At 37.4% G+C, this 15,123-nt stretch overlaps 1 protein-coding gene across 1 annotated transcript in view; it reads left to right on the top strand.

Annotated features, from left to right (window-relative positions):
• The window catches only part of LOC149267636 (uncharacterized), a 62,306-nt gene that overhangs the window by 30,690 nt on the left and 16,493 nt on the right, over nt 1-15,123 (top strand). Inside the window, exons 2-3 of the mRNA XM_089433760.1 lie at nt 3,764-4,700; nt 4,916-5,011. Coding sequence (XP_089289886.1) covers nt 3,764-4,700; nt 4,916-5,011 — 1,033 coding nt within the window. The remainder of the gene's footprint in view (nt 1-3,763; nt 4,701-4,915; nt 5,012-15,123) is intronic.

Raw genomic sequence — 15,123 nt, 5'->3', positions numbered from 1 at the left:
AGTAAATGAGTTGATGTCAAACACCACACAGATTCTTTCGGTTGAAGGCCATTGATGTAAACCTGTTGCTGAGAGCGAGGAAACTTGACATTGATGTATGCAAGCACCAAGGTACCAAAGGTGTGTTTCTAAGTCAACTTCCTGGATGATGTGTTGATGTCGATAGGAAGCGACCCATCATAGGAGGGCCTTGATTTACGAGATTTACGATTGGAGTATGGTTGTCAATTTGTTGTACGAGATTTATGATTGCAGACAAAAGTATCTCTCCCTAGGTCGGTGGCTAACCTAGAACAATAGAGAGACAAGGAACTCAATGCTTTGCCTTAAAGTAAATAGATGACGTAGTGAGGCCTACCTGGAATCCTTCGCACACTTCGCTCCTTTAGCTTGGAAGCTCCAATTCCAGCTACGAATGCCAAAATTAGAACTTGCACAGTCAGATAACACAAACCAAGAAACTACGAGATCTGTGTAGTATCATCTAAATACTTCATTCAATAGATCAACATGTATTGAAATATATGAAATGACAACATCACATATAGGAAAACAATGAATTCTTTGCATTAATATAAATGGAAGGAGATTACAACCATAAATAGCAGTTGATCTTGTAAAAGAGCTCCTCCAAGTTGTTAAATTGTCCTTTCCTTGTCACAATATGCACCTCCAATCACCCTAAATGCATGAGATAATAACCACTCACTGCAACAACATAAGGGCATAATCACTCTCCAAAAGCCAACCCCCAACCACATAGAAGGCTGGGAATATATAGAGAAGTAGGGTAAGTTGGGAGTTCTTATCCAATTACCAATCTAGGGTTTGAGATCCACCTTTGATGGAGGGATAGGATCAAAGGATAAGTGGTGAAAACTCCAAAGTAGGGTAGGATAGGATCCAAATGTTTTATCAAAGGTAAGTAGTTAAAACAACTTTTGGAAACTCCTAGAAGGGGAAATTTGCAGAATCTCGATCATTCTCCTGGATTTCTAGAACCAACGTAGGTGCAAAGGGGAGGAACTTGCTGGTGACCAACGCAGGGCACAGTGGAGCAACTTGTAGGTGATCGCACCCCAATAGACATACAGGGAATGTTGGTCCTAAAGCTGGTTCAGATGATATTGTTTAGGGCTGAAATTCTGGGGGATGAAGGGAACATGCTTAGAGCTTTGTGCAAGATGGTGACAAGGTGGAATAGGATGCTGATTGATCCCATTAGGAGGCTCACTGATCGAATGTGACAAATGGCCTATAACACTAGGGTTAGGGTTAATGTTGATAATATCGCTGACTTTTTATGATGTGCTGGAAATTGCGATTTTTTGGCCCGAAAAATCCCGAGTTTTGTCAATTTTTGTGTTTTTTCCAATTTTGAAAAAATGAATATATTTGCTGATTTTGTTGATTTTTTTGCTGATGTTTTCTAGAACCTTGCTGAGTTTTTGCCAATGTCGATGTTATCAACATTGGTTAGGGTTTCACTTTGAGGAGGCAAATAAGACAAGGATTTGGTAAAACCCCATGTGGGGAAGGACATTATTGAGGAGAAGAGAAGGAGACACCTTGCACTTGTGGGAGACAAGCATTGAAACCAAGGAGAACTTGCTTTTCTTGATGCTTGTTTGTTGGATATCTTGGTGGTGGCCATGGTTTTCTTAGTTTCCCCTAGCTAGGGTTTGAACTTTGGAGAGCTTGAAGAATTGTAGCAGCTTGTGATACACTGTATGTATGTGTACTACATTTCTATATATATATTATATATATCAAATTTTGGCTGTTAAAAGCTTCTGTAATTGCAGGTTTGATTTTCAGCTTGCATTGCATTCTTGATTTGGTAATTTCTAGAATTAGTTGTTCATGCTGATTTGACATAACTAAGGGATGAAAGTGTGGAGTGATTGAACATATATCTTGAAGATAATAGAGCATATTTACTTCTGTAAAGATGCAACAATTAAAGTGATTTTCAGGTTTTGTTTAGCTTACAAAAGTGTACTCTAAGTGCCGAAACTTGTTGGAATCTATTCTCTTGGGCTATCTAGTGCATTGGGTTGAAGTGATATGGAATATTGTATGTTGTTTGTTGCTGTAAATTAATATTTCATATCAGCCCCAGGGCTGGAGCTCGTATGGACTAAAATTGGGAAATCTCCTTGTGAGGTGAAAATTTTGAATTTGCAATAAGGGACATTTGAAATTTTTACAATTGACTTGGAAGTGCTAGGGTTGGCCATAGGGTCCTCACAAAGCTCTATGTTTGAAGTTGACATCCTCTTGTAGGAGAAAGGATAAGCATCTCTAATTGGGATACTGAAAGAAAGTAGATAGATTAATGTGGGATCCTGTGGAACAGACATCTAGAACTGGAGAGCAACAAAAATATGATAAGAGCGTGGAAAATAGAAATGAAGTTGGAAGATTGGAAGCTCAGATTTACTTGTATAGAGTTCAAAAGTTTCCTGTTATATATGCTCAAGATTGTATATTATTATCCTGCCACACGGCAGTATAACACAAAAGGTGTTGCGCTGACCCCCAATTAGTTAGGTCAAACATCTGAAATTTGTTTTGATTTAACAAAGTTCAACTATATATATATATATATATATATATATGTATGTATATATATATATATATACTTTTTTTGTTTTTTGTTTTTAATTTTAATTTTCTACAATTTTTTATTAGTATTTATCTCTGCTACTATTGGCTGAGAATTTGAACATCTTATTGCACAATACATCATAAACTGTGATTTTGCAATCATTACCTTTTATTAATGCAATGTACTCATTCTTGTCATATCAATACTTTTTATAAACTAATAATTATATTAAAAAAATTTGAATGTTTTAATTCAAACTTTAATATATATATATATATATATATATATATATATATATATATAATTGTTTTTTGGGTTAAAATCTAAATTCAAATTTCAGTAAAATAAAACATACACATTTTTATAAACTAAATAATAATTCAGTGTTATTATTATTTTTTTTCAAATATAAATTCAAATTTAAAAAATAAAATATATGTATTTTTATAAACTAATAATTATATTAAAAGATTTTTCTTTTGAATATTTTAGATCAAATTCTAAGAAATAAAATATATAATTCTTGACTTGGATAGACAAGCTTGCTTTGGATGACTAATGTAGTTCGAATGTAAATGCAAGTATAACATATTATAGTTTTTTTTCTGCTACGTTTGCATAAGTATTGAAATCAGGGACTTGCTCTTTAATTGCACAGATCAGGACTTTACCAATCAGTAAAACTCAAATTGATGGAATTCTAAACCTTAGCACTAATTTGAATTCAGTATTTTTATTGTAATTTAGCTATATTTAAACTAAGCAGCAAGACTAGCTACTATGTAGCACTTGTTTTTATGGTAATTTCTTGGAAAATTGTATGTTTGACTAGAGAATGGATTTATCTGTTAAAATGACTAAGCAATCAGGAGTGGCATATGGGATTCATTTTTTTATATCTTTAAGCGTTATCCATGTTACAATTTGAAACAGTTTATGCTTTTGCTGATCTTTTTCTATTTGCAATAGATAATCTAGACAACTCTTGGAAATTCACAACAAGGTTTGTAAATTAAAATGAAATTCTACTTCGTCTGAGGGCTTATCTTATATACTCTAAATCGTATTTAAGTAATCAGGAGAGATTACATTATCTGTGAATATGTTAAATTTACAAGTTATATTGATTTTTATGGTCATTTGTATAACCAGGTTTGAAAATATTACTTTGCGGAGGACAACGGAAGCTGCTGCTCAGCATTCAGGCATGGAACACAGTACTGGACTGGTCCAGGCTATCATCTTTGAGGCATCTGATCGAGATGATATTGGTGGTTCACTATTTGGTGGCCAAAAGGCTATCTGCTGTACTCCCGACCTTGCCAAGATAGAGGGGTGCAAACAAGGCGAAGTCATTCGGCGCCAATCTGCAGGAGATCCCAAATGGCCTTACGTATTAGATATTGAATTTAGTGGAGATGAAATTTCCCACACTTTGTCAGCACAATCAGTAACAATTCCTAAGACTGGAATGTATAACTTGTATTTTATATTTTGTGAACCAGCCCTAAAGGAGCTGTTGCTGGATGGAAAGACTATTTGGAAAAATCCCACAGGTTATTTACCAGGCAGGATGGCACCCCTAATGACCTTTTATGGCTTTATGTCGCTAGTATACCTATTACTTGGACTCATTTGGTTTTCCCAGTATATCAGGTTTTGGAAGGATGTACTACAGCTTCAGAATTGTATTACCCTTGTTATTGCCCTTGGTATGTTTGAAATGACACTGTGGTACTTCGAGTATGCAAATTTTAATGCAACTGGAGTCACGCCCATGGGAATTACATTCTGGGCCGTTACATTTGGGGCAGTGAAGAAAACTGTGGCCCGTCTTCTCCTTTTGGTTGTTTCAATGGGTTATGGTGTGGTTAGGCCTACTCTTGGTGGTCTTACTTCAAAGGTGCTTCTTCTTGGTGCGACATATTTCCTGGCTTCTGAATTGCTTGATGTGGTGGAGAATGTTGGGACAATTGATGATTTGTCGGGGAAGACAAGGATGTTCCTTGTCCTTCCAATTGCTATTTTGGATGCATTTTTGATACTCTGGATTTTCACTTCTCTGTCTAAAACACTGGAGAAGCTCCAGGTATTTTGAGCTTATATCCAGCATCAAATTTCTGCTATAGTTGCATGAATTTTTCTTCTAAATTTACATAAAGTGAATGTAAAATCTGGGTTAACTATTTTATGTTTCTGAAAAATAAAATCAAAATAGTAAATAAAACAGGTATCAACTTCTAGCCACATGTATATATTAATGGTTTTATTAAATCATTAACCATTCTCTTTGATTGCTTACAGGCAAGGAGGCGGCTAGCCAAGTTGGAAATTTACAGGAAATTTACAAATGCATTGGCAGTGGCTGTCATTGTTTCTGTGGCTTGGATTGGATATGAGGTGATCCTCTCTTTTGTTACTCTAGTTCTATTGTCTTGTTTAATTAGAATTGATACACTCACATGAGTGAGCAATGGACACATTGCTTTGCTTTGCTAAAACAAAGTATAGGAATTTTGCCTCATCCTATGACTTGGAAATTGAAATTGTTTCATATTGTGTGGTTCTAGTTAATATTGAATTTTGGCCTGCACTTGTTTTTTTATTTTTAAGTTGTTTGAATGAAGCCAAATGAAAGTGAACCCTGAATGCTGGCATAAAATAATAGGTGAGTCCTCTATCTTTTTTTTTTTGTCACTAGGCTGAGCCTGGGCTGGGGCCAGCCCATCTATTGGATGGAAGAAAGATCTATCCACAAACAGATGTGTCCTCTATCAATCATTGGGCATATTTGTTTGTTATTTTATGTTCTGAAGGTCTAATGTGATAATTAAATGTCTTCATCTATAATTAGTTTTTATTTTATTAATATTAAGTCTTTCCTTGGAAAAATATTGTAATTTTTTTCACAAACAAGGTTACATTTTGCAGATGCCTGGAGGATTTCATGATTCCATAAGAGTATTCCATGTCATAAGATACAAAATGACTGCCACATATCAAAACTAAACTGTCTAAATCCATAACATATACATCCCCAGAAAAGGATCAAGTACTGCTCAAGCAGATCTTCCATATAAACAAAGTCAGAAAAGACTATCTGAAAAGGAATCACTCCTAAACTAATCTCTGCCAATATCCTGAAAAATAAAGAAATTATGATAGAAGATAGCTAGAACTGCTCAACATAACCACTAGCTATTAGTCAAAAAGAAGACAGAACTACGGCGGAGGGTTGTTCCTCAAACTCCTGTCCCTGCCAAGAGCCTGGTATAATCTATAATTAGTTGTCCAGGTAAAGTTAAAATTGCTTTTGAATGACTTACTTCAAAGGATGCACTGGGTTCATTTAAAACCTTCAATGAGTTGCAATTTTTTTTTCTTCTTAATTTTTCTTATTTATTTATGTTTTAACTCAAGTTGGTGAATTTTCCCGTGTTCCAAACCCCTGTTGCAATGTGGATTGAGAACCACTAGTTTCAGAACCTGGATACATAATTATATTAGATGCATTTCTTCATCAGTTGCAAAGAGTGCTATTTGGTAAATAACTTTTGTCAGATGTGACAGATTTAAACTCTAAATGGACCCATCTTCTGTAAAATGACTAGCTGATGTAGGACCGAACAACACTTGTTAAAATGTTATGCTTTTGCTGTAGGTTATTAGGTTGCTATAAGGACCCAATGTTTAAAAATCTGGAACCTTTTTTCGAACCAGCCACCTATCAATCTGGGTTTCGAACCAAAATTGGATTGAACCAGACTCAATGAACCAGTTTTTAATGATTAATTTTTAATGAAAATAATTTAAGATTTGAAACCATTAGAGACAACATATGCAAAGTTTGCTCATCTATATACCATGCAAGGTTAAATACTAAATATATCAAAATAGCACCGAGTGCAATACATATCTCAACAAAATATACAATCGATGAGTTTCTAAATAGCTTTTAGAGTCCAAAATCTATGCTACAGGGAACTGGGCCACTAACCTATTATGAATCATATATCAATGTGATTACTCATCAAACTCATCACCATTACTAGAAATGGGATCATTGACAGGAGCTATTTAAACATCATTTGGTTCAAAGTCTTCAAACTCAAATTCCTAAATGTTATAATATGGTAGAAAAAGCCTAACCTGCCTAATCAATGATTTTGGTTTGAGTGAAGGTGTTGCAAAAGAGAACACAACTGTACAAAATATTTGTATAAATACTTTTAGTATTGAATAAAAACTAAATTGATTATATGCCCTTGTGACGGTGTGCCTAAATAGGCATTGATTGATCACGAAGGTTTGAATGGTCATGTCTAATGAATTTTCCTTTCATAACTAGTAATTTTTCATATCTTGACTTTTCCCTTTTATTATTTTTTATTAATTAATTAATTAATAAATTTTATTCTTGTTTACCAATTATTTAATTTATTTATGTATTCATAACATTGCGCCTCCCTTAAAGATGTTTTGTCCTCGAAGCAAAGGTAATGATGGGTATTGTTGACAGAATTTGTTTGTTTTCCATTTAATGAGATATTCCTTAATAGTTTTGGAATGTAATACTTTTTCTATGGTAGCAAGAATGCCTTCTGGTTCTAAAACGAATTTTCCTTCGTCATCAACTTCGGGTATTATTGTTTGAGCTGATTGATTTTGTCCTAGCATTTTTTAAGACACGATACATGGAACACATTATGGATCTGATAGCTATCTGGTAATTTCAATCCATAAACTACTTCATTGATTTTTTTTGATTATTTGGAAAGTTCCATAAAATTTTGGAGCCATTTTTTTTATTTTCCTTGTTGTTTAAAAGATAATTGCTTGGAGTGTTGAAGTCTTACGAAGACCCAATTTCCTTATTCAAATTTTCTCTCTGAACAGTGCTAATCTGCTGCTTGTTTCATCCGATTACTAGCTGTTAAATTTTCTTTCAATATTTATTATTAATGATTTTTTGATTTTCCTCCAATTGGTTTTTCACTGCTCGAACCTTGAAGTCTTTCCATTTTGGAGGTTCATAACCATATAAGGCTTGAAAAGGGGTAATTTTAGTTGATGTATGGTAGGTGGAATTGTACCACCATTCGGATAGATGCAACCATTGAGACCATTTATTTTGCTTATTTGTTACAAAACAACAAAGATATGTTTCCAAACATTTATTCACTATTTCTGTCTGTCCATTTGTTTGTGGATGATAAGCTGAACCCATGATAAGGTTTATTCCAGCTTGGTAACAAAAATCCTTCCAGAAATTCCCTTTAAATTTTGCATCTTTATTATTCACGATGACCTTTGGGAGGCCATGTAATTTATGGATGTTTTTTGCAGAAGACTTCTGCAATTTGTTTTGTTGAATCTGTGTTCATAATTGCCATGACTTGTGCATATTTGGCTATTTTATCCACTACAACGAATATTTTGTCCTTTCCATCAGACATAGGCAACCCTTTGATGAAATCCATCAAGATTTCCTCCCATTTCTGATTTGGGATATGCAAAGGGTGAAGCAATCCTGGAGTTAGAACGTTCTCATTTTTTTTCTTTGATAGACATCACATTCATTGACGCGTTTTTGAATCTCCTTACTTATTCCCTTTCAATAGAATGATTGATGAGTATTATAGTAGTTTTGAATAATACATGTCTTGCTGTTAGCGAACTGTGTTTCCCTTAAAACCTTCATTTTAAATTTGGAGGAAGGTATTAGATAAATTCTACCTTTATACCATAATATATAATAACTTTTCCATTCAAATTTTGGATTTTGATTCACATTTTCAATTATAGAGCATGAGTCTAAATCTTTGGCATATTTAATTCGAATCTCATCTAACCAGTCGGGAACTACTGCTAATGCAACACATCTTGTTGTGTCTTCATATTTGTGTGAAAGTGCGTGCTACTTGATCTACTGATTCGACTTCTCCTGCTGAATCAATCGCATTGGAAAATTGAACTGTCCAGACAACTGAGTATCTGCACTGGTGTGTTCTCTATCTCTACCCATCGACCTCTTCTTATAATCTCCAGTTGCGACTCCAACGACTAAGATTAAAACTTAATTGATTGCTGAGATCATTTCCAAGAATTCGTATGAGTTTCTAGAGAATTCTCACCTTTCTCAATTAATTACTATCAATTAACCATTTTTCCTAAGCAAGACTTAGGAAATTTTTAATTATGGTCAATTAATTAAATTGGGCCACCTTTAGGTGGAATTTCCAGAAATGATTTTTGGGTTTTGGAGACCTCCCGTGTTTTAGACTCCACAAAGTTTCGAGACTAGAATACCTCTGATGCTACAAAAACTAACACTCCCTCTTAAGGAAGAAGGTGTTCTCCAACTCTAGTACTGCACTTGCTGTCACAACACCTTGCCTTTGTAACATCCTCCCATACACACTGATGATGTCTGGCAACTATGATTGTTGGCCATTGCCCACAAACTAATGTGATACTTTGATGTTGCATCTGTGCTATTGCTGACACTACACTGTACAACCTGTACTGTTGCCAACTCTGCATTTGCATTGGAACTCCCTTTCAACTCTTGTTGTTGCTATTACAACTATAACAAGTGAGAAACATCTAAAACAGTGAATCAATTGTCTCTGTGTTGCAATTGTCTCCTGAATCTCTGACTACTACTAGCCTCTGCATTGTTTGTTGGGAAATCTACACTGCCGATGACTCTGCTAGTGAGTCTCTTGCTCTACTGTCAATTTTGCTCTACGCTCCTTAGCATTTGATTGCAACTAGTCTGCAAATGTTACTCCGGAACTGACTGCCCCAACTGACATTGATCCTTTGGTTATTGAATACCATGGGCCCCTATAGCAAGGTAATGATCCATGAGGAAACACCATCCAATGCTTACCTCGATGGACCTTGCCCAAAACTCTACGCAACTCTGGGACTATAGCTCGAAGTCGCCCCACCTAACTCCTCGAGGTATAGCTGCAAACATGGTAAAATATTCCTCTAGCCTAGAGGAAAGTTTCTCAATCTCTGCGGGTGCTGTCGCCTGATCTTGCTTCTCCTTCTTGCCCTCTGAGGACATTGAGTACTGTAGTGGCCAAACTCGCCACACCTGAAGCACTCGATCTGTGATAGATCCTTCTTTTTCTTCTTCTCTCCCTGCGAGCCTTGTCCTTGACTGGGACCTTTTGCTTTCCCTTTTGATGCAAGGGCCACATTGTCTTCCTCCTTCACACCCTTCGATCCCTTGCTGCTACTGCTGCTGATGGAGCTCTTTACTAGAGCTCGCCTCATCTCCTCCTGAGCAAGATCACCCCACGCATGGTCCCACCCAGTGAATGTATTTCTTCCTAGATTTCTTTGGACGAAATTCTCCCAATCCTCGATGACACTGTTGAGGGATAACCTCCCCATTTATATGTAGGTGGAGGCGTCTCTCCTACAACTGCTAGCTTGTCTCGGATACCCTGAAGTCTAGTGAGTAAGGGATCAATGCCTTCACCCTTATGCAACCTAACCTTCCTCAGTTTTTCCTTCAAGAACATCTTTTGCTGCTCAGAAGGATTTTGATATAGCCCCACGAGGGCATCCAACATCTCCTTTCCAGTGTTCTTGCAAGATATATGCGAGACTATATGGTCCCAGAATACATCTAGGATCAACCTCTTCGCCTTGGCCATTTCCTTCTTGAATTCTTTTTGCTAATCTGCATCGGTAGGTTCTGCCACTACGTTTTCTGCGTAGATGTTTAGGCTGTATTCATCCAGTAGGAATGACATCCTAGCCATCTAGATGATATAGTTGGATGCTCCTTCCAACTTGTCTTGATCTCTAAGCTCAACCATGGCCATTACTACAAAAAACTCGAACTGAGATGGAAATCTCCCTCTTTCACCTGCTTGGCTTCTATTCGCACTACCTTCTGAAGTGAGAAAAACTACCTGTCACTATTGCCAACTACAACTAGAAATTTGGATTTTTGAAACTTGAAACCCTTTGAGAAAAACTCCCTCTGTTTGTGCAATTCCTCTTCCTTCTGGCACTAATTTCGCTACTGCAAATTGCTGCAAAAACCTTTGTGCCTAGATAAAAAATCTGCTTTGCAAAAATCTGAGCTGTTGCTGCTCCCTCTGCCCGTTGGAATCGCTACTCTGGAAAAATCAAATTTTCTACCACCCTGCAACTGAAAATCAAACCCTTTCCCAACAATTTGCACTGCTTGGCTAGGCACTACACGATCTTTGAAGATTTCACCCTACTGCTCCCTCTGAACAACAAAATTTTCTCTCATCTGCCTCTGAGCTTCCCGTCCTTCAAATATGCTCCGATACCATATGAAAATTCCTTGAAATGCAACAACTAGAAATATTTCTTTTAGTTGTAAATTTAATTATGCAGTTTATTTTGTTTGCGACAAAATAATGAAATATTCACACTGCAATTTCTTCACCAAATTAAATATTGTGGAAGCAAAAACAAGGAACTAAGAAATACTAGTACACACATAAAAATGACACCGTTATATTTGGCCAAAAGTCCTTGGAAAAACCCATTGTGGGAAAACCGGTGCAACCACTGAGGGTTTATATTATTATTTGCAGTAAGAATTATGAGTACAATCAATTGTAGCCAAATTGGCGACTCTATCCAAGAGAAATACTAGCAAAAATAAACTGAGGGATTTTAACCCCTCTCCAAGCAATCCTGACACCTAACTCTCTCTGAAAAGCAAGTCGTCCAACTTGCTCTGTGCAACTTTTGCGTCACCCCTGCGTATTTTGCTATACGCTCAACCCAAAACTCCTGCAAACAATGTTCCACCAAGACTCTGGGACGGGGAGACGTGGGTGCGGGGAGACGCACAAGGGGGGACGTGTGGGAGTACCCTCAATTCTTAGGGAAATTTAGGGGGGACGTCGGGGTATATAGTTTTTTTAATATATATATATATATATATATATTTCAAATTCATATTCAATAATAAAAGCATAAATACAATGATACATACATAATTGAATTAAGTAATGAAATACATTGATCCATACTCATCATTCTTGCTAATACATAAATGATTCATCTGTAGACCACGAGATTCAATAATGAAATACTCTGATACATATTCATCATTCATTATTCACCATTATAGAATCTACATTGATTTAAAAATTAAATTCATCATTCATCATTCTAGATTCTAAATTGATTTAAAATTAAAATTCATCATTCATCATTCTAGAATCTAATTAGTACTAAAGCAAAATAGACTATAATAGATACTGAAATCTAAACACTGGAATAGTAAATTGATATAACTAGACTCATAAACAGTGGAGTGATGAGTCTAAAAGTCACTCTAAAGTACACAAAGGGCTTGGTGCTCTTGATTAAATACTAATTCCATACCCTTGTACATGACAAAATGCAATGGAAACATTGCAATCCATCGAATCCTAAATTCTTGAAAAACTGTTAAGTTTGTTGGATTTTGAGTGAGATCCAAAATTCTACTTTCTGCATATGAAATCCAAAGAGGTCGGAACCACTCTCAAACATCCTGAGTCATTTCATGGTAATGTTAAAAATTTAAGTAAAATGATGAAAATGAAAGATAAAGGAGAATGTCAATTTTACTTTAAGAATTTAACATTACCATGAATTACGTAGCATTAGTAGGGCAATATGATCAAATACTAGGTTTCCCCTGTCATAAATCATTGTTTACAAGCAAATTTAGGGGGGACGCATAGAGCATTTTGAGGGGGGATGCCTGGGGAGTTGCGCCCCCCACACTAGGGAAACATCCCCCCTTGCGTCTCCCCACGTCTCCCCAAAAGGGGGACGTGGGGAAACGTTTCCCCAGACGTCCCCCTGTCCCGGGTGCGTAGGGTGGGAGGGGTGCGCGCACCCAACGCTGGGGGACGCGTCCCCGTCGAACACTGCTTGCAAATCAAGCCGTCCTACCTGTTGCTAACTGGGAAAATGCTTCTCACTCTGGAAAATTCCTCTTGGCCTTTACAACTGAAAATTACCTTCCCTTCAGCCAAATCGAATTGTCTTCTCGAGGCTCTTCACAACATCTTGGAGATAAATTTCGGCCTCTTCTTTCTGACTCTTTGGAACTGGAAAACTTCCTTCGGATGATTGCTGACCTCTTCTGCCACCTGCTACTCGATCTACTGGCTCAACTTCTCCTGTTGAATGACTTGCACTGGAAAATTGAACTGCCCATACCACTGAGTATCTGCATTGGTGTGTTCTCCATCTACCGTGTGAGTTTCTAGAGAATTCTCACCTTTCTCAATTAATTACTATTAATTAAGCATTTTCCTAAGTAGGAAATTTTAATTATGGTCAATTAATTTAATTGAGCCATCTCTAGGTGGAATTTCCAAAAACGATTTCTGGGTTTGGAGAACTATGTTTTAGTCTCTCCACAAAGTTTCGAGACTAGAACACCTCTATTGCTACAAAAACTGACATTTTAACATTATCATGAAATGTCTCACAATGTTTGAGAGTGGTTATGACCTCATTGGTTTTCATATGAAGAAAGTAGAATTTTAAATCTCATTCAAAATACATCAGACTTAATAGTTTTCCAAGATTTCAAGATTGGGGGGATTACAACGCTACATTGGATTTTGTCATGTATGTGGGTATGGAACTAGTATTTAATCAAGAGCACCAAACCCTCTATGTACCTTAATGTTAGTGGCATTGGTTGTCAAACTCCTCTTCATGAGCCTACTAAAAAAATTATCCATCACTCAAGCAAAATCTTGACTTGACATGCTATGCTTTTTCCATCTTCTTTTAATGCGTAGAGGGTGATATTGATAAAGTTTATAAAGGGTGATATTGATAAAGTTTATAAAGGGTGATATTGAATAAGATAAAGTTTATAGTCCAAATATCACTAAGGGCTAATAATATTTGACTGTTTCTATTTTTAGCCTGGCAGTCTAAAAATAGACTTTGATCACTCCGCTGTGAACCAAAAATAGAAGTCCATCTATTTTTCCCAACATGACCAATCATCCATAAACAACACCCTGCAACTCATAGACCATGATCCATATGTCTAAAAATAGCCTGCGGGACCACTTAGTGAAGGCGACTCCTTTCCACTAAGCTCCATCATCTTGTTGCATTTTCAACACTCCCTCTCAACAAGATATGGATTATCTGCAACCCCTATCTTGCAACTCTGGAATGTTCTGCATGCAACACATTTGCTTGGTCTACTTTCTCCAACAACACTTGGAACAAAAACACTCCCAACTGACCACTCTGTTGGGCTAGGAACATACTCTGATGCTGAAGCTCTACCTGCTGCTGACAAGTGCTCCCTCTCTGACATCTGCGCTACTGCAATATCTCCATGCATCTCGCACCATTGCACACCTCTCTGTGCCACCTAGCACTGTGCAAAACACTTGTGCCTCTCGCATTGCTGCAACCTGCTAGCTATGCGCTATCTTGGGATTCCCTACACTGTCGCTCTCTCTGCCGTTCCATCCGCATCTGTCTCTACCCAATCAATCAGTTCCAGCTACTCCACATCGGGGCTCCCATAGCAAGGTCTCATCCAAGAGGTTGGGTACCTCAAGGATCCTGCCCTTCCTCCTTAGGACGATCAATCCACATCACCCCACCTCCTACCTGGAGGTATGGTTGCATGCGATCCCTCTGCCCACCTGGCTCGAAGTTTCCCCCTACTGGAGGTCTCTGTATGAGTAAATGTCTCTACTCGATCTCCTCTCAGCTTCCCTTGTTGTGGCTGCTCCACAACCTCCTGAAGCTGCTGCACCAATCGTGGCTCCTCCACAGTCATCTGAGACTTCTTCTGGCTCTGCATGTTGAGAGGTAATATACGCTCCCTCTCAACCACCAAGTCTCCATCAGTTGCCTCGCTGCTCAAGGCTTTGCATGCATCTTGAACCTCAAGAGCATACAGGTTCTTGACCCGTGAACCAATCTGCTTCCCTTGTCTAGTGATGATGTGTCTAAGGAAAACCTTTCTTTTACTGAAGACTACATACCATCTGTCTTCCAGCATCGCGATCGACACCAAGTTTTTCTTCAGTCCTGGTACATACTTGACATCGGTCAAGGTAAGGCGAGCTCCATACTCCCTCTGAAAAATAACCGTGCCTATACCTGAGACACTATACTTCTCATCATTAGCCATCGCTATGAGTATCTGGAGATCTTTCTCCTCCAAAGTACTGAACAAACTCTTGTCACCGGTCATGTGGAAAGAAGCTCCACTGTCAAGAAACCAACCACTTCCTACCATGGATGAAACCATGCATGCGAAAAGTGTGAAATCCAACTCGAACTGTGAAGCAAGTGCCTCACCTTCAGATTCTTCCCCGGATCCCTTCTTGGATTTCTTCTTTGGGCAATTAGTAGCATAATGGCCCAACTCATGACAACGAAAGCATCTCACCTTCGACTTGTCAACCTTCTTCCCATCATTGGAAGAACTGGATTCGGAAAGAGAAACCTTCTCC

The sequence above is a fragment of the Pinus tabuliformis genome, chromosome 6 (assembly GCF_031772625.1).
Source record: "Pinus tabuliformis cultivar Carrire ecotype Pingquan chromosome 6, CPIR1, whole genome shotgun sequence".
Taxonomy (NCBI): domain Eukaryota; kingdom Viridiplantae; phylum Streptophyta; class Pinopsida; order Pinales; family Pinaceae; genus Pinus; species Pinus tabuliformis.
Note: the sequence above shows the minus strand (reverse complement) of the source record. Positions and strands in the feature narration are given on the sequence as shown.